The sequence below is a fragment of the Tursiops truncatus genome, chromosome 7 (genome assembly GCF_011762595.2).
Source record: "Tursiops truncatus isolate mTurTru1 chromosome 7, mTurTru1.mat.Y, whole genome shotgun sequence".
Classification (NCBI taxonomy): Eukaryota; Metazoa; Chordata; class Mammalia; order Artiodactyla; family Delphinidae; genus Tursiops; species Tursiops truncatus.
The window spans coordinates 12,780,001-12,806,039 of record NC_047040.1 but is presented as its reverse complement, the minus strand read 5'-3'; the positions used below and the strand labels follow the sequence as shown (position 1 = coordinate 12,806,039).

At 39.5% G+C, this 26,039-nt stretch overlaps 1 protein-coding gene across 1 annotated transcript in view; it reads left to right on the top strand.

Annotated features, from left to right (window-relative positions):
• The window catches only part of NYAP2 (neuronal tyrosine-phosphorylated phosphoinositide-3-kinase adaptor 2), a 251,838-nt gene that overhangs the window by 169,962 nt on the left and 55,837 nt on the right, over nt 1-26,039 (top strand). The window contains exon 4 of the mRNA XM_033859646.1: nt 3,790-3,999. Coding sequence (XP_033715537.1) covers nt 3,790-3,999 — 210 coding nt within the window. The remainder of the gene's footprint in view (nt 1-3,789; nt 4,000-26,039) is intronic.

Here is a 26,039-nt window from a genome sequence, read left to right as displayed (position 1 = left end):
TTAAATTGTCTTGCTATGGTTATTTGCTGGAATGTATTAGTTTAAAATATTTTTACTTATATTTGATTTCAGTATAGCTGGGACTTAAGCTTGGGATCTTTCTAAGATCGTTCTTATGGGACTACCCTCCTGGTTTAAGTTCTGTCTCTGATATTTTTGACATGTGTTTACACAACTGCATAGCACCTGGGAGCTGGAAGGAACCATAGCAATGTGGAAATAAACGAAGAGCAAACAAATGAGAACACGCAGGGCTATTTCATCAGGCCTTGCCGAAGCAAGGCAGTCAGCCACCACATTTGGCAGAGACTCAAGGCAGGGAGAAGAGTGGGAAAGCTTTATAGTGGGAAAAAGGGAAGGCTTCAGTTACACCCCCAGTGAAGGCTGTTGGCATAGGGAAGCTATAGGCAGCCTAACTAGAAGCAGGACATCCTATGTCGTTGGTTAGGGGAACATATTTGACTTTCTCTGGTTGATCCTATGCTAAAAGCAGGGCCCAAAACTGGGGAAGCTGTCAGTTTTTAATCAAATCCTGGCTGCTTTGGGCCAATTGTTATACAGGTTATTATTTGCTAGAGATAGTGGTCTGAATTTCTACAAGTCTGAATTATAGATTGTAGGTTGGCTTTCTGGGCTGGTTATTGTAGATAATCAGCTAGAATTCTATTTTTCTATGTGGTCTGGCAGTTTTCTATCTGTATCTTCAGTCTCTCAGTGATTATCCAAAACAAATGTAGAAAGAATAAATAAATTCATAAATGACAAATTACTACAATTTTTTAAATGAATGCTACTTTTTGCATGTGTGGCCCTGTTTTGTTTTTAAAATATTTTAAAATGTAGGATATTATTAGATCCTTCAAATTAAATGGGGAAAGTTAGGCAGGGCTGGTATTAGCTCCATTTTGTAGTTAAGCAAAATGGAGCTCCAAGTGGAGAAACCAAGGGCTCAATGTCATGGGCCACCAGCCATATGGCCACAATGGCCAAGGCTCCCAGCTGGGCCTCTCAGATCCCTCACTCAGCTGCTTACTATATTATAAACTATTCTGTCTCTGCCCCACAGATTCGGATAATAGGGAACCAAAGTGTGACATCTGTCTTATCACACTGCTTGAAGATGATGAGTGTTTGAACTTACATGCAAAGAAAACAAAATACAGATTCTCTGAACCATTTCTGTAATTTTTCACTATGGTCTTTCTCAAAGATCTTTATTTGAATTAAACTTTCAACCTGGTGAATTTTACAACTTGTGATTTTTAGGTAACCAGATTTTTGAAAATACTATTAGCTCTGTGCCACTTCAGTACATTTGTAACACTGGCTTGATCCTCTTGTTCCATTAAGAATGTTGTATTTTCTACACACATCAGAGAGATGCTGGAGGAGTTGGGAAAAGTACTCGATAAATGAATTGGTTAAATACCTACTGAGCAATATGCTAAGAGCTAGAGGCACCAAGTGGAGAAAAAAGCAAAAATCAAAACTCAGGGCTTCCCTGGTGGCACAGTGGTTGGGAGTCTGCCTGCCGATGCAGGGAACACGGGTTCGTGCCCCGGTCCGGGAAGATCCCACATGCCGCGGAGCGGCTGGGCCCGTGAGCCATGGCCACTGAGCCTACGCGTCCGGAGCCTGTTCTGCAATGGGAGAGGCCACAACAGTGAGAGGCCCGAGTACTGAAAAAAAAAAAAAAAAAATACTCAGACCTTGCCTTTAAAGAACTCTGGGTCTTTTAAGAAGAACAGGTACACAGAAAAATGATACAAGACAGTGTCAGTGCAGAGATGACTTTATCCCAACATGGGCTGGATATATGGGATGGGGAGGCCTCAAGGATACTTAAATAAAGTAACCTTGACTGAGGAAAGAGTTCCCCAATTAAAGGACAGGATGTAAGGGTATTCAAAGCAGGTGAGATAGGAGATGGTAGCTATAGAAACCAGTGTTGTTTTTCTTGGAAGTTTTTGTTGGAAGTGGAGTGGAGAAGAGGAAGCTACAGCCAATTTATTGATATTTCTTGAATACAACGTTCAGGTAGGAAGTAAAAAAGTTAGAGAGGCAGGAAAGAGTGAGATGGTGGAGAGTCTTGTGGGTTGTAAAGGGCTTAGACATACTTCTGTGGGTAACAGTGGGCTTCTGGAAGGATTTTAGTCAGGGTTTAAGAACAGATTTGCATTTTTTTGTTTTTGTCTCTAAACACTTATCTATGTGCATTACAGAATGGCTATCACATCAGTTCTCTGAAATAACATCGTTCTGAATGTAGCAAGTGGATATCACTCCTAAACCATGTTTATTTACTACATGTGCTTTTTTTTTTAATTAGGAAGTGATTTTATTTAAAAAAATTTTCCCATTGGCTATTTTTTTTAAATTGAAGTATAGTTGATTTACAATGTTGTGATAGTTTTAGGTGTATAGCAAAGTGAGATATATTTATATATATATATTCTTTTTCAGTTTCTTTTCCCTTATAGGTTATTACAAAATATTAAGTAAAGTTCCCTGTGCTATACAGTAGGTCCTTTTTGGTGATCTATTTTATATATAGTAGTGTGTTTCTGTTAATCCCAAACTACATGTGCTTTTAAACACTTCTGTACATGCCTTACAGAATGGCTATCGCATCTAGTCCCTGAAAAAAACACTTGATCAGATTTTCATTTTAAACAGATCACTTTGGCAGTCTACGGAGCTTGTATTTTGGGGAGTCAAGGACAGAGTCAAGGAGGCAGGTTGCAATAATTCAAGGGTGATGATTAGAGCTTGAGCCAGAACAGTTGAGGTAGACATGATACAAAGTGCAACAGAAGGGAAAACCAGATATTTAGAAATAAAATCTGTAGAATTTGCAGACTGATGGATTTGGAGAGTAGCGGTTAAAGAAAGAGACAGATACGTTTCTAGCTTGGATGTTTGGCAGCACAGAAGGAACCATTAGTTTAGTAAGAAATGGTGTCAGTACAGTACGTGAATGTTAAATTTGTGTTATCTAAGGGGCATCCGGATGGACTCATCCAGTAGGCAGTTGGATAAATGAGTCTGCAGCTCAGGAGAATGTTCCAGACTTCTGACAAACTATTTAGAAATCACTAGCCATCAGACAATTGCTAGTTGAATCCTGGAGGATGAAATCACAGAAAGAATATATGTAGAGTGAGAACAGTGGCTAAGCTAGAACCCTGGGGACAACCAACATGTGAGGGACTCTCCGAGGAAGAACAGGTATGAATGACACAGCAGTGGTGTTAGCGAGCACACCACAGGAAGATGGCCCATCAGTGAAGCCAAGAAAATTGAAGATATCAATAAGACAGTAATGAAAGAGTAATCAAATGGCTTAAAAATGTCTTCTTAATTTGCCAACTAAAAAGCACTAGGTGATTTAAGCAAAAGCACTTTTAGTAGAGTGGCTGGGCTAAATTCATGTCACAGTGGGTAGCAGAATGAAGAGAAGATGAGAAAGTAAAGAGAGGGAGTGTAAAGTGCTCCTTATGAAGTTTCCTTGAAGATTAGCAGAAGGGAAGAGTTACTAAAGAATGCTGAATATTCATTGAGGTTCTCTACTTCCGAAGAGATAATTATTTTCTGCTGATAATAACCTGCACAGCTCAGAAAAACGACCCATGTGATCTGTCCCTGTTTTATTTAAATGTAGTCTTCAACACAAGTCTAAATTTCCAAAAATATATTTAAAATATTTTAGAAAATCATTCTTTAATATTTAAGGAATCTGGGAAGGATTTGACTCTTGTTTAACAGAATGTAATTCTGGTTAATACACAGAATCAGCAGAGGAGCTGAAAGTTCGGAGCCACAGCACGGAACCAATACCAAAGTTGGACAACAAAGAGAGAGGACATCATGGGGCATCTTCCTCCAGAGAGCCTATCAAAGCTCAGGAATGGGATGGAACACCTGGGCCACCTGTGGTCACCAGTAGACTGGGAAGATGCTCTGTGAGCCCCACCTTGCTAGCAGGAAACCACAGCTCAGGTAAGAAAGATAATGTTCTCCTGGACGGTAAGTCCTCGGGTGTCTAGAAACTGCTTTTATGAAATTATCACTTAGAAAACCATAACCACAGATATCTCTGTCTCTACTCATAGAGACAGCGTAAATAGCCCTGCACACAAAAGGAGGTGACAGCATGTGGCACACTACAGGGAACATTCTTCACATGGATGATAGAGAAGTGAATGGTGCTTTTCGGAGCTGTGCAATGCAGCAGCCCTTACAACTCCAACTGTCTTGCACTAAATTTCTTAAAAAAAAGAATCCTCGGGGCTCATCTAAAGCAGTTTACATTTATAAAGTTGAAGTAACTTAGAGTTTATGCCTCCTTTGCTTCAAAAAAATTCTAGACAACTGGGAAAAAATGAATAGGAAGTAAAATTGAGGATAAAAATGTAGCAAAGACGATATGAAGGCAGTAGAGAGAGTAAATATTATGAGACGTTTGATGTATCAGTAATAAGCTGAAGACAGTAACTGGTCATTGGGCAAGGTACTAAGTTTCCCTGTAGGTCAAAAGAGCTGGAAAATTATAATCTAACACACCTTTAAATTCACAAGTTGAAATTAAAATCTGTGATGCAATTTTGCATTGTTAATAGATAAATATTATTAAACATCAATTTTTAAAAGGCAGAATATGTGTGCTTTGAACTGATTGATCTATATGGTGGACTCAGAGAGCTGTCAATTGAAATAAACAGCAAATAATCAAGCAACTGCCTGTAGTTTTCAGATTTCTATTCCTTAAGAGTGTTAGAGCTCTGAAGAAAAGACCAATTCTTTAATGTTTTTTCAACTCTGATATTCATCTTGGAAAGCAATTAGCATGAGTTTAGCCTGTGGTCTCTCTGACAGTCACGCACAAGTTAAAACTGGAATGGGGGGCTTCCCTGGTGGCGCAGTGGTTAAGAATCTGCCTGCCAATGCAGGGGATGTGGGTTCGAGCTCTGGTCCGGGAGGAACCCACATGCCGCACAGCAGCTAAGCCCGTGCGCCACAACTACTGAGCCTGCACTCTAGAGCCCGCGAGCCACAACTACTGAAGCCCACGTGCCTAGAACCCATGCTCCGCAACAAGAGAAGCCACCGCGATGAGAAGCCCGTGCGCCGCAGCTAGAGAGAAAGCCTGCGTGCAGCAATGAAGACCCAACACAGCCAAAAAAACAAAAACAAAAAAAACTGGAACAGGATGAAGATCTCTATATTGGGGAAGGGATGTTTCTAGAACAATACCCAGGCAGAGGTAGAGCAACAGCTTCCTCAGACTGAAAATGTAACTGAAAGCTTTGGTGATGGAGCCATATCATGTATCACATGGGTAATCAACAGCGTGAGTTCAACTCGCAGAGAAGGAACATTATGTGAATTTATCAGAACTCTAAAAATATATTTTTGGTAGTAAAGTATAAATATCTATAGGTATATGAGAAGAAGATATCTGTGCATTTTGTCAGAAAGAAAAAAAACCCATAGGGAACAAATAGCATTTTGTAGAAATGAAAAAAGCCACTCCCAAAGAAGGTTGACATCACTATTCAGTTGGGAACTGTGATTAGTTTTAGGTTTATTAGTAGTATATTTTTAATGATTATCTAAGTTTGTACCAGTTCTATCCAAGAAAACCATGAATAGTATCTGCTCCTGTTGTGACCACGGGTATTTTATAAAATCCAGAAGCATTAGCTGAGTGTTTATTACGTGAAATAGCCACTGTTCTAGGATCTGTGAATACAGCGATGAGTAAGACATCCTCATATTTGGGGACTCAAAGGCAAGTGCAAGACAGATGAATGGATCATTGCAATAGAATGTGTTATATAGAAATAATATGCAACACAGAGGAGAAATTAATTTTTCTTGGGAGGGTGTGATTTCAGGAAAAACAATCAGAGGCTTTTGGTGGAGTGACAATCATTGCTTGAGGAGGTAACATTTTGAGCTAGAGCTTGAACCATCAAGAGCTGCTCACCTGGAGGACACAGAAGAAATAAGTCAGCCTTCTAAAAGAAAATCTAAAACACTACAGGATGGAACCTTTGCTGTGAAGGGTTGGGGAAGGTTGAAGAAACTGCAAAGTAGGGTGGGACCAGATAGCAAGAATCCTGAAGGGTCTTGTGCATTAAACAGAAATGCGTTCAGTCACAGACCAATTAACAGTGGCTAAAGTAATACCGGCTTCTGTCAACTCTCCATAGTGCTGGGTCTGGAGGTAGGCAGTTGCAGGAGTCTTGTAACTGTTTCGTGATATCATTGAGGACCAAGGAACTTTCTGTCCTTCTAACTCTTCTCTTCTGCTACCCTTGATGGTTATATTTGTGATCACAAGCTGAGGAGACATTTCTGGGCATCGTGCTCCTTCAGATGCTCTCTTTGATCTACTTAGCCAGATCTGGGAAACATCATGGGCTTATAGAGGGCCTTTCTTTCCCTTAAATCAAGGGAACTCTGCCTTATACCTGGAAATGAAATCAACAGCCTATTTGCAGGGATGGGAATGGAGTGTTGCATAAGCAATGGACAGTTATCTGCCCCATCATGGTTAGGTTTTGAACATTATGTGGTGGACTTTTGTAGTCATTTGAATATTTTTAGGATAGATATAATATAATTCAATTTTCATCATGAAAGATCCAATGGTAACTCCAAGGCTTCAAGCATGGGTGACTGGGAGACCATTTACTCAGACAGGGACAGTCAGCATTGTTAATAAGTCCAAGCTTTTACTGCTCATTGCACGACAGGCCAATAAATTGAGAGACGAGGTGTTGGGGCAAGGAATAGTGACTTTTTTTGTAAAACCAGCAGACCCAGAAGATGGTGGACTAGTGTCCCAAAGAACCATCTTTCCTGAGTTAGAATTACAGCTTTTTTTATGCTAAAAGGGGAGGCGTTGTGGCTGGTTGTTGGAAACTTCCTGGTGCCAGAATCCTTTGTACCTGCAGCTGTACAGATAGGTCTGGTAACAGTGTTCCTCTAATCCTCCAACAAGACAAATGTTATTTTCTGTTCTGCAACTTTTTACCTTTGTATGAGTGGAAAAGTGTTATCAGAGCCTTGAGAATGGGCTATTTTATTCCAATTTTGAGGGTAAGAGGAGAAAAGGCAAAATATTTGTTATATTGGCAGTTTTAATTTCTCTAAAAAGAAAGAGCTTAAAATGTGCCAATTCTATACTAGAAAATGGCATAGTTCCACTAGCAAAAAAGGTATAATATTGATATTTGAATATAAAGTTCACGCACCTTTGGGATTTTAAACAAATGGTGTACACCCTAAAGAGTAACGCTCATCAGTGAGATGGCCTTTGTCCAGACTAGGCAAGTAACTATGTGAAGAGAGCATTTTGGACTTGCTTTTTTGGAACAAAAGAGAGTGAGTCAGTATTTACTCTTTATCTGTCTTCTTTTCACACTTCATTATTATTTCCTTGACACGGGGCCACTGGACTATGAATCCCCTTCCTACACTACACCAGAACTGCGACCGATAACCCTCTTCCCTAAACAAGGAGGTACCCAGCTCCACACCTAATGCTCAAGATATAAGAAGCTTCCACCAGTTCCACTTTTAAATCCCCCCTCTCTGTGTCCATCAACTTTCTGCTTCTGGTTCTTTCTCTGTCTGTTTCACTAACACATACACATAGACACACATACACACACACACACACACACATACACACACACACACACACACACGCATACAAAGGCACACCAACTGCTACCAGTCACAGACTATTTGCTTTAACAAAAGTAGTTTAGCCACTTGAAATGGTTGTTCTTAACAGCTCTTTTGAGGAATGGAGGAAATGCTGAAGTAAAGTGGGTGAGCGTGTCAGGAGATCTCAGCCCTAATTAACAGCGAGTGCCACTGGCTGCTGTGGCAACTTTATTCAAGTCACCATTGTTTAGTAAATCAGAGATTCCCCAGGGGGAGAGTCTTGAAGGTGGTGGAGAACTGGAACCCAAATGCTCATGAGAAAAAGTAGAAATTAGGGGCTTCCCTGGTGGCGCGGTGGTTGGGAGTCCGCCTGCCGATGCAGGGGACACGGGTTCGTGCCCTGGTCCGGGAAGATCCCACATGCTGCGGAGCGGCTGGGCCCGTGAGCCATGGCCGCTGAGCCTGCGCGTCCGGAGCCTGTGCTCCGCAATGGGAGAGGCCACAGCAGTGAGAGGCCCGCGTACCGCAAAAAAAAAAAAAAAAAAAAAAAAAAGTAGAAATTATACCAGTAATATTGTATTAACAAAAATTTAGATTTCAATTACCAAATCAATCAACAAATAGTTTGCAAGCTTTTATCCATCTCTGTGATAGTTTCTGGACACAAACACACACACACATACATACACACACTATAGGGTTATATAAAACGTAAAACATGGTCTCTGCCACTCTACGATATTACTATGCTTCTTTATGACACAAAACTATTGAGCATAAATGAATTAGATTATAATTAAGTGTATTATTTCCACTATTATCTACTTTTTACTATACATTTAAAATCATTCAGAGAACAAAAAATGAGGGCAGGCTGGAAAAAGGATGGAGGGCTTAATGGGAGACATTGAGTCTTTAACCAGGATTGTATCAGGTCTGTTTAAAAATCATTTATTATTATTATTAATTGCGTAGAAATATAGAGGGAGAACTTTCCACATGGGGTGAGGAAGATGAGCAAAGGCTGAGGCAGACCTCTCCTGGCTTGGTCCTGCCAGGCCTGCCTGACGGGAAAAGCAATTTGGGAAGTAAACTCAGAGGCCTTGGCTCAGCAAGGCCTATATTGTCTATAAATGAGACCATCTTCAAATGACCTCAGTTTCTGTGTATTCAGCCTGGTGTGTTTTTGCTCTCTGAGAATGTCCACCATGAGATGCAAACTGAGATGCCTGGTGACAGGCAGGTAGCATCAGTGGGTGAATTAGGAGAGGTGCCTTCTTCAGAACAGATACGTTTTGCTTATACATTGCATACATACAACTATTCTTTGCTCTCACAAAGGAAAGTATTTTCCCCATTTTTCTTGAAACTTGAAGTTCTTTTGGTCTAAGTTATGTATTTCCACATTTGTTAGAAGCATAAACCTGGAGAAATATTTTGGCATTGCAGAGGAAATCTATTGCAAACTGACAAACATCAGGATGGAATGATGGAGATGCAGGTGACCTGGAAAGTACCGAAGCATCTCAAGGGGACAGAAGCTACTCAGTACCAGTTGATGCTCGCCATGAGAGAGGCTCACCCCAAATTCCCAGATTTAATTACTGTAACATGAAATCTCTCAATTTTTCAATAGAGCTAAATTTTTTAAAAACATTGAATCAAATCGTTTGCTTCCTCTGGCTGAGTAAGACATAAAAGATGTCAATTTGCATTTTCTGGTTTGTGTGACATGTACACACTACTATATTTAAAATAGATGACCAACAAGGACCTACTGTGTAGCACAGGGAACTCTTCTCAATATTCTGTAATAACCTAATGGGAAAAGAATTTGAAAAAGAAGAGATGTATGTATATGTATAACCGACTCACTTTGCTGTACACCTGACACTAACACAACATTGTAATTCAACTAATATACAATATAAAATAAAAACTTAAAAAATAAATTAAAAAAACAGAAAACGAAACAAAATAGAATAAAATAAAGTAAAATCAAGCGATGACCAGTTGGTGGAGGTGTGCAGTTGACCCTGAATCACAGAGAGGCTGGGTTACAGCAGAAACAGCAGGTGCCAGTAAATATCTTGTCGCCCTGTTTTTATTTTCTAGAAACTGCAGCTCCTTGAGAAGCTATGCTGAGAACAGGAGGGGCGATTAGAAAGAGACATGTGACCTGTGATGGTCAAGAAGGGAGGGAGAAGTTCTTAATTCTGGAAAAGGTACAGAGGTCTGGCATTCCATGAATAGTAAGGACCAGTGGCCTAATCCCTTCTCAGCATCCTGGCAAAGTGGCCCAGTCTCTGACTGGGAGGGAGGACAGTTAGGGTGCAGTTTCCAAGGGGTTTGCAGTGAGGCTGGGCTTTCTGCTTTATGGTTCTGAACTCCAGAACGTGGCATTTTATGCTTCAAGGGGATAGTTATACTTGGAAGACAGACTCCAAGCTTCGCACGCTGTTTACCAGTGTGGGATGAAGACGGAAGGTGCCGTCTTGTACGTTCTGATCTGTAGAACAGTTCTGGGCCTTTTCGTGATCCATTGAAGGAAAGCATTTTCCACCACCATTCATGGGTCAGCCCTTCGTATCCACGAGGAGTCCTGTGCACACAAGTTCAGAGAAGTGGAAAACATATGAATTTAATTTTAGTTGAAGAAAACAGAAATACACCATTTTTTGCACACTGCATTTGTAGAATAATAGAGGAAATTTTATATTAATTGTAAGTGTGTGAATAAAGTATAATATAGTCATTGAGCACTGAGGTTTGGGCATCCAGCAGATCTGGATTTAAATCCAGACTCTGTTTTTATTAGTGATGACATCGGGCATGTCCCGTCATCACTCTGACCTTCAGCCACAAAAGATGGATGGTAATAGTACCTAATTCATAGATGCTACTGCAAAGTAAAGGTGAGAATTAAATGAGATAACATATTAACACACTTAGCATGGTGTGTGGAATACAATGAATATTAAATAAATACTTGTTATTAGTATGATCCCAGATACCTTGGCACGTATCTTTGCAGGAGAGCTTAGAGACTCAATCGTCTGTGGTAATGAAGGAAAGTTTCCTATGAGTAGTGGCATTTGAGCTGGACCTTGAACTGAGCAGAATTTAAACAAAGAAGGTAGCAAGAGAAATAGAAAGGAGTCATGGGTTGTTTTGCTGGGAATGGTGAGAGCTCTGTCTCCAGCATGACATTTAGTACACCTGCACCCCAAACTATGGTTCATAAGACATTTTCTACGCTAATTCATATTCTAACCATGCCTTTTAAGACTGGAAAGGTCACAAAGATGTTAGGGTGTTAGCTAAAGACCTAAGAGTGGATCTCTGGGAAGAAGATTTAGCAGAATGGGGACCATTTAATAAAAGCAGCAGAAAACTGGGATTCAGGAAAGGGAACTGCAATTGAACTTAAGAATCTAGTCTTTGAAAATTGATAATTACCAGTTGATTCATGAAGTTCTGAAACATATTTACCATACTTTACTTGATAACCTGGAATGACTGGCTAACTTTGCTGATAAACATCCTGGCAACCATAACTCAGAAATATTCATATCCAGGAAGACTCCCATGTGCACAAGTTGGGCAGCAAGAATGAAAAACAGGCAAGAAGCAGGCATTGGGCAGTAGGACTGGGGATTGTGGAACAGTACTTATAACAATAATTCCTGGTAAACCGTAATAAATTGATATAGTTTTTCTTTTTCTTTAAGTAAGTCATGCTTTATGACAATGTTAATAAATTAACATTTTGGTGCTAATAGCTTGACGAAATTATGTAACACGGCTGTGCCCCAGTTTCTCTATTTTTACAGAAAAGATAAAGGAACTCTCACCATGTAGGTTATTATGAGGATTAAACTCAGAAATGTATAGGAATGTCTGGTACAAATCTGACTTGTAATAGCTCGTAGACCATGGCTTATTCTGTTCCCATTCAATTTTACTAGAAATGTCTCTGATTTTTTTTCTAGGGCTAAGACTGAATATTTCCTTTGGAAAGCTCAGCGCATTGCAAAGATAAGGTTTTCTTTAGTTACACAGAGTATAAATTGGTTATAAGGCCACTACTAGCGCAACAACCTGTGCTTCATTTATTTGTACGTTTTCCAACAAAGTTTTTTGGCCAGTGTAAAGGCCATTTTTGGATTCTCTTCAGTTTGCACTTGTGAAATTTGGAGAAAATATCAGGTGCAGGCTTTAAAACTTGCTTGCTGCATTATACGTAGCTATCAAAGAGTAATCTTAATTCTCACAGTGTTTCTTTTCTACTTGGTAGCAATGAATGGATTTACAACCAGGTTCGCAAGGATATGGGTATCACAAGAAAATACCGATATCCACAAATGTGTACATTTCTTTAATAAACACCCAACTTGACATTCATTCATCTATTGTCATTCATTCCCTTTGTGTTCATTTAACAAAAGTTGATTCAGCATCTACTCTGTGCCATGCAGGGACTAGGTGCTGGGGGTGCAAGATAAACGTGATAGACCAGACCCCCACCACCACCCAGAGCTCCTGGTCCAGCAGGGAAGATAGAGAATAAAATAACAGAGTCTTATAAATGATATGAGGAGGAAATGCTGGGAACAATCACATGATTTATTCACTGTCCAAAAGGAAGGTAATTCAGACAGGCTTCCTGGAGTAAGTGATATTAAATTTGGTACTAGCATGATGAGTAGGAACCAGGCATGTAAGAGGGGATAGAGTGTTCTCTGCAGCTCACTCACTGAAGTGTGGATGAAAAAGATTTACTTTTAGAACCTGATTAACAGTAAACATTAATATGGCTACATAATTCCCAAACGCTCGTCTCGTTTCCCTCTTCCATTTTTTCACGTGGTCTGGCACCTTTGGGATGCTATAGTTGCAGTAATGGTCCCAATCATTCCCCTCTCCTTGTATCCGTGCTCTTTGCAATGTGCTTTAATAGCTCCTTATCAAGAAGTAAGGTCTATTTCCTACCCCTTAAATCTGGGTTGGCCTTGAGTCTTGCATTGACGGATAGAGTGAGATGGAAGTAACTGTGTGTCAGTTCTGAGCCTCAGCCTCCAGAGGCCATGAATGCTTATGTTCACTGTTTCCAACCCTACCTCCACCACGTAAACACACTTGAGCTAGCGTGTTGGAGAATGAGATACGTAGGGAGGAAAACCAAGAGTCCTCAGCCTTCAGCCAGCCAACCCCCAAGCATGTGAGAAAACACAGCATGAAAGAGCAGAAACATGTACCTGACCCACAGCTGACCACGATGCATGAGTGAGCCCAGCCCAGTCCAGAAAAACTACCCAACTGGACTGAAGAACAAAACTCAGCAAGTGTCTTTCTAACTCACCGAGTTTGGGCGAAGTGTGAAATCATTAACTGATTATAGCCGCCAAGGTCTATTTGAATTTTGCTGGTTTTCCATCAGATGAAAATATTTTATTATTATTTGACTGAAGCATGCTTATTGAAAACCCAAAAGTCAAAGAAAAAAGTGAAAACCCACCCTCCCGTCTTCTGCTCCACCATCCCACTTTTCAAAGCATCATTTTTAACTGTCATGGTTTTAACCGTTTGGGGTCTGTGGATTTGGGGTCTGTCATTTCTGTTATGTTCATTGTTATAATGCAACAGGGACTACAAACCAGTCTGATAGGATTCAGGCCCCAAGGTAATTCAGGCTTCGCTGTAGGATATTGACTAACTTCCTGCTTGGTTCCGTCCGCATTGCCGCAGGCAGCTGTGGGCTTCCGCATCTACGACCCTCAAGGCTGTCATTCTGTACCCTCGGCTCAGGCACCAGAACTCGGTTTTCCACATCTGCTCTTCTTCCCAGTTCTAATTGGATGCTGGGTTATTTCCTCGGCCAACACTGGCCAGATCCAGCTCTAGGTTCTGCTCACTAATTTCACACTCTAGAGTTTAACTCTCCCTGTCTGAATTCTAGTAGTAAACACATAACAGAATTCTCACGTGGAGAGTCTTTGGAGAATAATGTAAGTCATATCTCCAATCATCCCACTTTGACTTCTAAGCAGAAAACTGCCACTTCTGGCTGCTAGAATTTGTGTTCACCAGAGAAATGGTTTCATTGGTGTTTCTCCTGATACTGGTGATACGGCTTTGAGAAACAACCAGAAAAGGAGAACTTGGTCTGAACCATTTTAAGAAGCCAACGTGTGTCTTTATGGGGTTTGGATGTAAACCAGCAGGGTATAAGATGCGGCAGGCTAATTACAAAATGATAGTCCAAGGCAAAAAGCTAGACCACAGAATGAGAATTTGCAAAGGAGGTGATCAAAGTGAATGTTATTGTCCTTAACTGAACTCCCTTCTCTAGCCTAGGAAAGGGGGTAGAGGCTGAGAGGCTAGAAACCAGCTATTAGAGACTCCGAGATAGACTGAATAGCCTATGACCACAGAGCAGACAGCTGCTTGGCAAGTCACTCTCCAGCTACTGCCAATGGGTTAAAGATGTGTATAAAGTGTGTTCCCCGTGGACCAGGTTAGGCCATGGAGAGAAATCCATTAGGAGAGAAACACTGGAGGTGGCTTAGGTCATGTGACTGCCAGGAACAGCAAGGACTCTGCAGGACATGGCTCAAGGTCCATCCACAGGATGCCCAGTGGACAAACAGCCAGGAGATCTTCAGGTGAGAGATAGCTAACCATGAGGGCCCTTCAGGGTATACTTGAAAGCACCCCAGGAAGAGAGTATCAACCTCTCTTTCCTTCCCTGCTACACCAGAGTGTGAGACACGCTGGCTCATGCTAGTGCCAGGCAAGAAGACCTTTCCTGCCCCTCACCTCTCCTCCTTCCTTCTACCTCAGCCCTTGTGAGGGCAGACTTGGTGGGGATCAAGCTGGGGGCAGCAGGGTAAGAACCTAGAGACAGGCAAAGAGAGAGAGGCCGCCTCCTCCGTGTACCAGGAGCAGGCCTGAATGGGCCAGGAGAGAAGAGTTTCCTTGAAATAAAGTTCAAAATTGTAATCAGTGTAAGGAACTAAGCATTTAAATTATTACTTCAATAAGACATTTTTGTGACTTGAAGAAACCAGACGATTTTAAGGTCCTTTATGTTCAAATTAACAGTTAAATAAATACACAGGCAAAAAAAATCTGATGGAATTACAAAATTTGCTGTAAGATTATTGCAAATTATATTTAGCCTGAATTATGGAATTGAATTTTATCACCTTGTTGGTTATCCATTTAAAATAACGCCTTATATTTATATACCATGTGTTAGCTTTTAAAATAAGTGCTGTTTCATTTGATCTTCACAGAAACCTGTGCATCTGTGGGCTGGTGTTATGATCTGATTATTTAGGTGACCAAACAGCTGCTCAAGAGGAACCAAACGGCCCAGACTCATTGGTAATTGGTAGACTCAAATCAGGAAAGGGATTTCAGATTCCTGACCCGTAGTACAGATCTCTTCCCATGATAGAATTAGGTTGAGTTTCCCTTTTTCCACCTCCATGCTCAGGAATTCATTCATCTCTCCATCCATTCATTTATTCTTCTGTTTTTTCCAATATAAAGTTATCAGGCACTGAGCACATACCAGTGGAGGAGATTGCTATTAATCACAAAAGCTAAAAGTATAACTACAGTCTGTGACAGAATCTACCAAGGAAAATGACACCGCACTCCCTCTGAAGTATGTTACACGGCCTCCTAATCTCTGGGGAACTGAGATCCCAGGTGACTTAGAAGAAGGAACAATCCAGGGAGGACCCAGGAGGTGTGATGACCCTGGGACTTGAGGGCACATGTGGGAGAGTAGCTGAGAGCAGAAGTCTGACAGAGCCAGGCTGAGCTGGCTGCATCAGTGATTCGAGTCTTACCTAAAAGTGCCAGGAATCCACTTATGGATTTTAAACTCCCGGGATTTTAAACTCAGGGATCAGGTTTACAAAGTCAGCTAATACATTCTCATCCTAAACCACGGGAAACAGAATTATGAAGATAAATACGCTGCCCCAAATTCAAAGAAGTGTTTGCTGTCTAGCCCGTGAAATTTCTCTGTTCTTGTAACTAACTGAGAGTTGTTTATAACTGATTGTTTTGATAGATCTAAAAATTAATTCTAGAGCACCTGAGCAACTGTGTCACACATGTGCTTTTCTTCCCCTAATAAAATAGCAACATTGTACATGCTTGTCTTTCTTTGGTTCAGCCATTTACTCATTGAGCAGACTTGTAAGAACACCTGTCTTGAACAGCACCCTCTAAGGTGATGACAGATGTCCTCTGCCTTCAAGGAGCCTATGCTCTCCTGTGATGGTGCTTGATTTTCTACTGTGAGAGGACATCATTGTCTCTGATTCAAAAAGAAAGGAGACTGGACTTTGTTTTCCTGTGGTTTGTAAGGTTTTTTCTAAAGTATTTATATACTTTTTCCCATTTTTTCCTAGCAAGATGATTGGTTAAAGCTGTGAGAACAGTTCTGGAGTCAAGGAATTTGGTGATATTAACTGGTGTCGGGTGTGTGTGTGTGTGTGTGTGTGTGTGTGTGTGTGTTTATCTATAGCTACTTATGGATTTTAGGCTTGGGTCTTATGTGGTCCGATCTGCAGTCAGCTAACTTATCATACTCTGTACATAACTATATGTGTGAGTATATACACACACACACACACACACACACACACACACACACACACAGTCCCTTAAACCTGATTTCTACTAAACACATGCATAGACCATGACGTTCTATACTATACAGATACCCTGAAAGCTGCTGGAAAAAAAATACAACTTAATAGTAATTTCATTCTTGGTAGAGAAATTCTGAATTTCCACCTACTCTCTGTTTGATTCTCTTGGTAAAAAATAATTAACCAGGCATAAACAATTCAGGTAATGCGAAAGGTATCTTCTCCTTACTTGCCTCTCAGTAGATTAATCCTGTTTGAGAATCATGATGACAATATGCTTGAGTTCTGACTGTAGGGCCAGCTCCTTGTGTCTTTCACTGACGGGAACATGACCCTGCCCTGTGCCCTCTCCAGGAGGAGTGGGCTCTGACATTCCTCCTAGCTGGCAGCTGTTGGCTTTGTTTGGAAAGGCCCTGTGGGTACAGCACACCACCACTATTCACAGAGAATGTCCTTTCTGTTTCTGTGAGAAGCCATGGAAGACATTACAGAAAAGAAGGCTCTGACTGACTTATGCTGGGCATATACAGAGACTAAGTCTGGAAGCTTGTAAGCAGACCAGAATACATATCAAATCGTATTTGCATTGCCATCTGTTGTCCAAGACAGGCATTGCAGTATTCCCCATCTTGATTCTTTTAATGTTAAATTCAACTAAAATTTGGTCAATGTATTTGCTGGACTCTTTGGGAAAGATGAAGCAATGGAGGAAAACATTTTTTTTTTAATTAGAAATATACAAATCATTTATCTTTTACACTGGCTTCATTCTTTAAAATTTGGTTTAAAATAATTCATTTAATAAAAACTGCATGAGTCCTCATCAAGGATTAGTTATGTTACTCAGGGGAAATACAGTGGGGAATGAGATGGACACAGCTCCTGTCCTCAAAAAGCACGCGGTTTGGTAAAGAAGAGAATGGGAGGAAGGGAGAAGGAAGGAACAAGTGCGCCAGGCAGAGTGAGTGGCATGATTAAAATCCTAGAGTAAGAGGACTCATGGGGCTTTAGGAGAATTTAATGCAGTGTGACAGGTGCAAAACTGCAGGTGAGGCTGGCTCTGTAAGCTGAGCCATGGGTACCATCGTGAGGAAGCAGTTTAGACTTCATTATAAGCAGGAGAGCTGAAAGATCATATTTGCCTTTAAATAATAACATAATAAAAATAGCTAACATTTCTTGAGGTCTTATGCTGGCCACTGCGGTGAAATCTACACTTATTATCTTATTTAATTCTTACAATAATTTTACAAAGTAGCTACCTTTATTTCTCCCATTTTACCTGTGAACAAACGGAAGCTTAGTGAGGTCAAGAAAACTGTCCATGGTCATTCAGCTAGTCAGTGATGGGAGCTTAGTAGCTCTCCTGAAAAGATAATACCTCTTTCCCAAGAGCTCCAGCAGAAGTATGAAGGCAACTCTCATTGGCTGACTTGGGCCACATGTTCAATCCTGAGCCACTCAGTGAAGCCAAGGGGATAGAATGATTGATTGGACAGGTCTGAATCACATGGCCACTTCTGAGCCGAAGTTGGGGTCAGCCCCTAGTATGGAACTATGAAAATTGAGATTACTGGTGATATTGTTCTCCAAAGGAAATTCAAGCTACTATTCCAGAAAAAAGAGTAAATGGATTCTGGACAGGTGAAAATGACAGATGACCATTACACCTCCTAAATTTTATTTTTAAATAATTTTTATTATGTTTAGCCATTTACTACCAAAACTTGCACCAACAATTTTAGAAAATTTTAGCAAATAGCAAACTTGAGTTACGCATAATCCTACCAACATTGTTACAAAAATAAAGCACAGAAGTTACTCATTTCTTCTGAATCTCTCCATATGTACATGTTATTAAACTTTTTTTGGAAATAAGTATCTAAATAAATAATAAAGCACAAAAAGCAGACCAAGAAGGAAGAGTAAAAGCAGTGCTCTTAGTAAACTAGCTCATGATCAGTCAAGAATATTTTTGAGGTCATTTCAATGATTCCAACAGATTTAATTTATGAACACCTAAGAATCAGCGAGCCTTAGACGTTGCTTCTTATTACAAGTGATGAAAAAGTACCCTGAGAATCTGGATGGTTTCCCTCAGGTCTCACAGGCAGGTAATAGCTTTTCTTGGACACTGCTGTTGAGATTTTCCTAGGGCAGAATTTTACAACTGGTGGTTCCAACCTCCTCTGGATTTTTCAAAGGTTTTCCCATGTTTCTTGTGCTTCAACATGATATTTTCTTCTGTTTCAGTTTTTGTTTGTCAAATACTCAATTGGCAAATTAACTGGATAAAAAGTTACCCTTTTAAGAAAACTTTGGGGGCTCAGAGTCCATAGAAAGCAACAGTTCTTAAACTCTTCAGTTCCAGAACTCTTTATGTTCTTAAAAGTTATTGAGAACCCCAAAGAGCTTTCCTTTATTTGGGTTAGGTCTAATAATATTTCTCATGTTAGAAATTAAAATTGAGGGTTAAAAATTTTCTATTCATTAAAAATAATAAACCCATTATATGTTAACATAAATAACATTTTTTTCATGAAAAATGACTATTTTCCAGAACTGTAACAAATGGTTACCAGATTGACATTGTTTTACATTTTTATAAATCTCTTTGATGTCTGACTCAGTAGAGCATAGATTCTCATCTGCTTTGGATTCAATCTGTTGTGATATGTTGCTTTGGTTAAAATGTATAAAAGGAATCTGGCCTTATACAGATGCATAGTTCAAAGGGGAGGAATATTTTAATAGCCTTTTCATATAATTGTGGATATTCTTCTTTAATACTTTCCCCAAACTCAACAAACAACAGTTTGGTAAGGGTTAGTTACATATCAATAAGCTCACCATGCTCTGCTACATTAAAATCCATTGGTCTATCTTGGACTTTAAGTGTATTTTTACCCATGAATGATTTTTTTTTTGTAGACAAGTCATATATTTTCTTTAAAAAAAGCATGATCACTTATAAAATGGCAAAAGTAAAAATTTGCTTACATTTTATTATTATTAAAATTATATAATAATAAACACTAAAATAAAATATTTAACAACATGTTAATCTAAATTATTATTTTTACTTCAACTTGCTTCTCCATATCACAGAAAAAATGTGATAAAATAAAATGACTAAAATTACTAAGGAGGTTTTAAAGGTTATATGTGTTTTTCTGGGAAACAAAATCATAAGACGAAAACGATTGGGGAGCTTTGATCTAGAGAACTGTTTGTTCCTTCTCTATAACAGCGTTCTTTATGATCTGGAAAATTGCTTCTTAAAAGTCTAAACAAAGTCTTAATGTTTACCACACGAATAACTCTATTCAAAGAAATCTGTTAGTCACAAATTATTTCCCTTTGCAAAATCCCTCCTGCCTTTCTACCATGAGAATATACTTAATAAGATATAATTTTCATGAGCTTGCCAGGTGACTCCCACTCAGGCAATCCACCTATCCTCTGGCACAGTGATCATGTTTCATAATCAGCTGTTTTACCAAAAAGAATGGTTAGTGCTATTCTATTTTGATTTGTCCATTGGATCCAGGGAATCCCGTATATTTACTGCTATTTACTTTATTCCAAGGCTGAAATCTATATCCCTAATCCCACAAGGCAAATACTTGCCAATTATCATTATCAACAAGAAATAGGAAATGTGGGTGACTTAATTTAAAACCCTCCTCACTGTGGGGAGGAAATAAAACAGTTCAAAGCATATACTATACCGCAGTTGGTCAATGACACAAAATACTGTTGTGTATTTAAATGCCTTTGACCTGTTTGCATTAAAAGACTATTTTTTTAATTTACTTTTTATTTTTATTATTTATTTTTTGGCTGTGTTGGGTTTTTGTTGCTGTGCAGGCTTTCTCTAGTTGCGGCGTGGGGTGGGGGGGGCTACTCTTTGTTGCGGCGCGCGGGCTTCTCTTGTTGCAGAGCAGGGGCTCTAGGCTCAAGGGCTCTAGAGCGCAGGCTCAGTCGCTGTGGTGCAGGGGCTTAGTTGCTCCGCCGCATGTGGGATCTTCCAGGACCAGGGCTTGAACCCTTGTCTCCTGCATTGGCAGGCGGATTCTTAACTGCTGTGCCACCAGGGAAGTCCAAAAGACTATTTTTAAAGTGGGAAACTTCCCCAAAATAGTGAGGATGAAATAAGGAAGTGAGTACTTCTACTGTCCTTTCTGAGCAGTTTGTTTGAGATGATAATCAAATGAGGTCATTGATTTTCCAAACATTCTTTTGCTTTTAATACATTTTATAAAATTTATGATTGTTTTTAGAGTCATTTACTCTTTAGGTCATTTTTTTGACTCATCTAATATCTTATTTGTACCTTTACATACATTGTGAATTTTCTTATTTGTACTTAATCTTTCTAAACATATTTGTAAAAATGTAAATGTTGGATCACTTGCTGATAGGTACCAATATCTCTATTAGAAAATATTCATTCATATTATTAGACTAACACAAGAAATGCAACTGGCCTTCCCATCTCCAATTCCTTGTGAGACTACTACACCCCACCTCTAAGTGTATAGACTACCTTCTATCTACTACACTTGAGAGCCCTTCACATGTTACTAGGTCTTAGCAATTGCACAAATCCTACTCCAAGAGACAATATAATTGTCCCTATCACAATTCAAATAACATTCAAATGTGTAAAATGATCAACTTAAAAAGGAAAAATGACTCCCACCCTTTCATTCAATGTGAGTTCTCACCTATTTCAACCATCATTACAATTGTATTCAAAAAGATGAGGAAGATTATGAAGTTTCTGAAGAGAGGACCTGTTTTCTCTTAAGAAAACATAGAGTGGAGTTCTTTCTGATTTAGGCAGGTGACATAATTAGGGCAAGAATAGAACCGGTGAGAATGAAAAGAAAATGGAGTTTGGGAAGGGAAAAATAATAGGCAGACGATGAGGCAAGAGAGACCGTAAAGCCATGGGATAAAAATGAGTGGCATGAAAGGATACACTCAAGACGCATCCAGCCCACAAGGAAAGAGGTGGACTCTCGCTGCAGTGCACTCGAACGGTGCTCATCAGTCTCTGGGCATGTGTAATCCGTTCTGCATGACGAGGCTTTATGGAGAAGCGCACAAGCTGGTGTTGATCTCCCAACATGTTTCTTCTGACAGGAAGGATCAAGTATCTCTCGAATAGTGTGCCGTGGCACAGTTTGGCTCAAGCCGTGCAGATGCTCAAGGAGAGAGAAAGTATCAATGAGTCGGGAACGAATGGCATCAGCCCGGGGCAGTTGCATGTGTCCTACTGGGTGATAAGTGGCCATGTCTTGGCCCAGGCTCTCTTCCGCCCACTCAGCCCTGACTTCACTCCTCCGCCTCCGGCTCTGATGCCCCCTGACCTCGGCTCTCCCCACGCGGGCGAGCTCAGGGTCGGCTCCCAGCGCCGCAGCGCCGCACGTCCAGCTACGCCAGGTCCCGTCCGCTCCTGGGTTCCGGCTCGCCCCGGGCCCACCCCCTCCCCCATGAATGATTTATAACACAGTGCTTTTAGAAAATATCGGTTCACTAAGTCATGCAAATCTTCCATATGTTGACACATTTTGTTATAAAAATCAATACATTTATTAATATTGCCACTGATCTCCTAAGAAAAGCCTTTAAGTATTAGAGCGCTGTCAAGCTCACAGTGGTAAATACAAGTGTTTCAAAATTTTACTATTTGCTTGAAAGCTCAAATGTATCATTGTCAATAAATACTGCCCGTTGTCTTTCTTAAAGCAATAAGCTCACTTCATGCATGTTTTGAGAAGGCGTCTGCCAAATATGCAAGTCTGTGTGGCAGTGAAAAATGCCTACTTAACTAGTACAGTTTAGTGCTGTTGCTTTGATGTGCTAAGGTATCAGCAGATTTATCCAGTCTTGTTTTGGGACTTTGAGTGCGTTTGTCAACACAGTGGAAAAACAAATAATGTCTTAGCATTTTTACGAAAATAGTTTTTACCTCAGGTCACCACCTCCCAAAAACGTCTTAAATTCTGCTCCAGAAATTCTGCTATAGAATGAATGAACATGGCCATTACTGGAGATCAGATTGAAGTCCCTGTCCATATATAGTCTCATATTGATCTTATCCCAAAACACGTATTGCTTAGTTTATGTCTATAACAGACAGTGGTTCAAGGCAGAATCAAAAGAACTATAGCTATTGTAATAGAGCATGCTACAAGGACCATACACAATTTCAATATCTGGTCACATTTTGTCTCAGGATGTTTGCTCTTCAACAAACCACAAAGCCAATTGTATGAAGAGGAAATATCATTAGTGTTACGTCCAGTTTTGAGTGTCATTTACATTAATAAGGTGAGTGATGTAAAAAATTTGTCTGGCATTTCTTTCCTTTTATTTGTTATTTAGGAGTAAAATGTCATATAGTTTAAATACATGTTAACTTATTTTTGCCGTGTATCCATTCCTAATATCGGGATGAAAGAGTTTTGTTCTATTTTTTGTTTGTTTATTCTATTTTTGACACCATAACGTGAAGTTAAATTTTTATCCCCATGGTAATATACATTTGATCCTGATACAAATCCTATGCCTTTTTCTGTATATTCTGGCAGATGAATTTTTTAGGTAATAATTTTTAAGATAATTAAGGAGCATATATTACTTGTTAAATAGATAAAATATGTTCCTTTATAAACATATACTTTAACTCTCTTTTAATGTGGAATCAAGTATTTTTTGAAAAAAGCACATTTTCATATACAGCTAAAGTGATGAAGATCTTAAGGGCATTTCAGAAATGATGTGTTTTAATAAAAGAGGCTGTCAAATTAAAAAAAAACCTGTTGATGCTACATGATGCTATGTTGCCATGTAAGAAACTAACCGTGCGTTACAGTGTCAAGGGCATCCCTGTGCAGTAAGCGGCATGATTTATATTCTCTCTACATAAGAAAGTGGAAGGCAAGGGAAATCCATGGCCTCAGATATTTAGAAGGAATACAGTGAGTACTCCTAACCCCACATGCATGTGATTCTCTTTCTCCTCTGTACAATGGATTCTTTAATTCTCTCCGTCTGTCATTGGGTCATAAATTTCATCCACCACGTTGCCACCTCATTTTTCTCTGGGTTTACCAGAGAACCCAGATCTTTACCAGAATTCCAGTATTCCCAAGGAGAACGACCAATTACTCCAGCATCAGTAGTTTTACTGTCTGACCCTTCAGATAACACTAGGATTTGGACCATAACTGAAGGATGCTCGGAGTCATTCACTGCCACATAAGTGTCACATCAGCTGCTTCCTTAGAAGTATGTCCCATGAAAGGCTGGAGAGAGAGAAGTATGTCTACTCCCAGGGTAGAGTTTTGCATTTGACTGATTTTCTTTCTCCAGGGTCACAAAATAATCACAGCAATGATCAGATGTTTGTCTTCTAGCATCATAGTGACAGTGCCTAGGTCTACGGGCTTCTCAAGGATCTATAAAAATACTTGATATTAAAAAATGAAGCACCGACATTTCAAAAGAAACTGCCACATTAACATGAATGAACATCTAATTAAATCTATACAAAATGTGACATTAGGTCAATTTAATTAATTATTAAATTTAGTATTAAAACAGTTCCATTACATCTGAAAACAGTTTCTAGGTTAGATTGTCTAACTTGGTAAGTATTCCTGAGTATGCATGATTACTGTCTAGAAATCATAGCCAATCATGAATTAATTGGATTATTCACAGTCCAATAATTTCAAAGCAAAATTATAAAAATGTATTCCGATTACATACCGAAAAATTTACATTTGATGTGGGACATTCAGACGTCCTATATGTTTGCTATGATGTGTGATGGAAGCTTTAACACAAAATGTTTGGAATCTGTGAAGGTTTTAGCATAGTCCTGGCAAAACTGCCCCTTATTACTCAGGCATCAGTTTATCTCAAATAGCATATGTGTTATTTCAAAAAAATGCCTTTCCCAGAAATGAAAGTAGAGCTTGCAAAAGCATACCTCAGTGTTTTAAATAAAAGGCCTTTTTTGTGACCTCCATGTAGCCCTAAGTCATTGATTAGAAACTTTCAGCAGCATGATTGACTAGGGAAAATCATAATATGTCTCTGCTAGTAGAGAAAAATATTATGTATTGAAAAAATAAAACAAGATGGAGAAAAATATGTCTCCCCAGAATTTGATCTTATTTCTTTGATGCTAGATGAAAGTTTTTTTTCCGAAAAAATACACTAATCTCTTATTGCTGTGTAGATCCAGAGGTTGAGAACAATCATTTGTCTTTGCTTTCTGAAAACAAAGAGAACTCTAGTACTCATAATAGTAGCTGTGGGTGCCTTGGGGATTATCCTGTAACAATACCAAGGAACATAATCCTGAACAGAAATTCAGTTCACCTTACAGGGAAGATGAGAAATGATGGAGAAATTGCCATCCTTAAAAAAAAGACAATGAAAGATTGTATCCAACAAGAGTAAAAAGAGAGAAGATAGTTCTTTCTAAGTAACAAAGTCCAATGGGCACTTACTTAATAAGAACTTTAAGATGATGATGAATTATTACCCTGGAAAGATCACATGATAATGTCTTGATGATGGTTTATTTCAAGGAATTAAAATTAATGTCTTCTTTCTTCCTTCTTTCCTCTCTCCCTCCCTCCTTCTCACCCTCTCCTTCCTTCTACCTTTTTTCCATTCTTCCTTTTCCTTTCTCTGTCTCTCTCTGTTTCTCTCTCTCTCGCACATTCTTTCTTGTTCTCTTTACACTTGACCTTCACTGAAATTGCACAAACAACATCAACTTTTACTTCTAGGATGGATATTGGTAGTTTATTACACAAGCAGGGGTTTTTCCTTGGATGTAGGGAGAATAGATACTTTCTAGCTCATAATTAATCTTTTAATGGAATGAGTTTTTCTAAGGGGAGGAAAGCCTTATCTTAACTAAATTTTGAGGCATATGTCCATCGTTTTTGACCCCCAAACGCCTTGGCAATTTTTATATTAACAAAATTTAGGATGAAAACTTACTGTTTTTAGTCTTGTGGTTCCTAAGCCTCACTATTTAAGGCTCAAAGCACAGTGTATTTCTAAAGGTAAGTGAACTGGACGATTTAACTTTGATGTCACAGCCCTAGAGACTCTCTAAGAGGCTTGGTTATAAAAATAGAATCTTTTCTAGGATTTTTGAGACTTTTTAGAAAATTCTTTTGGCCAAAGAAACCTTGGTGGATCCAACATCATAAGGATTTGTTTCACCAACTAGGTCCCACAAACACCATGATAGATTCCAAATGTATTTAAGTCAAGGACAAGGTGAAACAGAAAAGAAGAGCTAAATGAGTATGATAAAGATAAACCAAAACCTCACAATTAAAAAAAATTGTCCTATGACATGATACCATCAAGCAACAACGTTATGGAGTACGTATGTATGTATGTGTGTGTACATACACACAAATGTGTGCATTTTCCACCTGTCGGTGTACGCATGTGTGCATAATGAATTCATAAGTAATCATCTCAGCCTGCCACTGCAGGTGAAGTCATAACCCACATGAGCCATGTTGGGATTGAACAGTCGACCGCTGGGTGACCTGACTTTAAAGCTACAGGGTGGCTGGCCGGCAAGGTCAGCCGCCATGTGTGATGAGCGGTTCGTGGTTATATTGCAGTCCC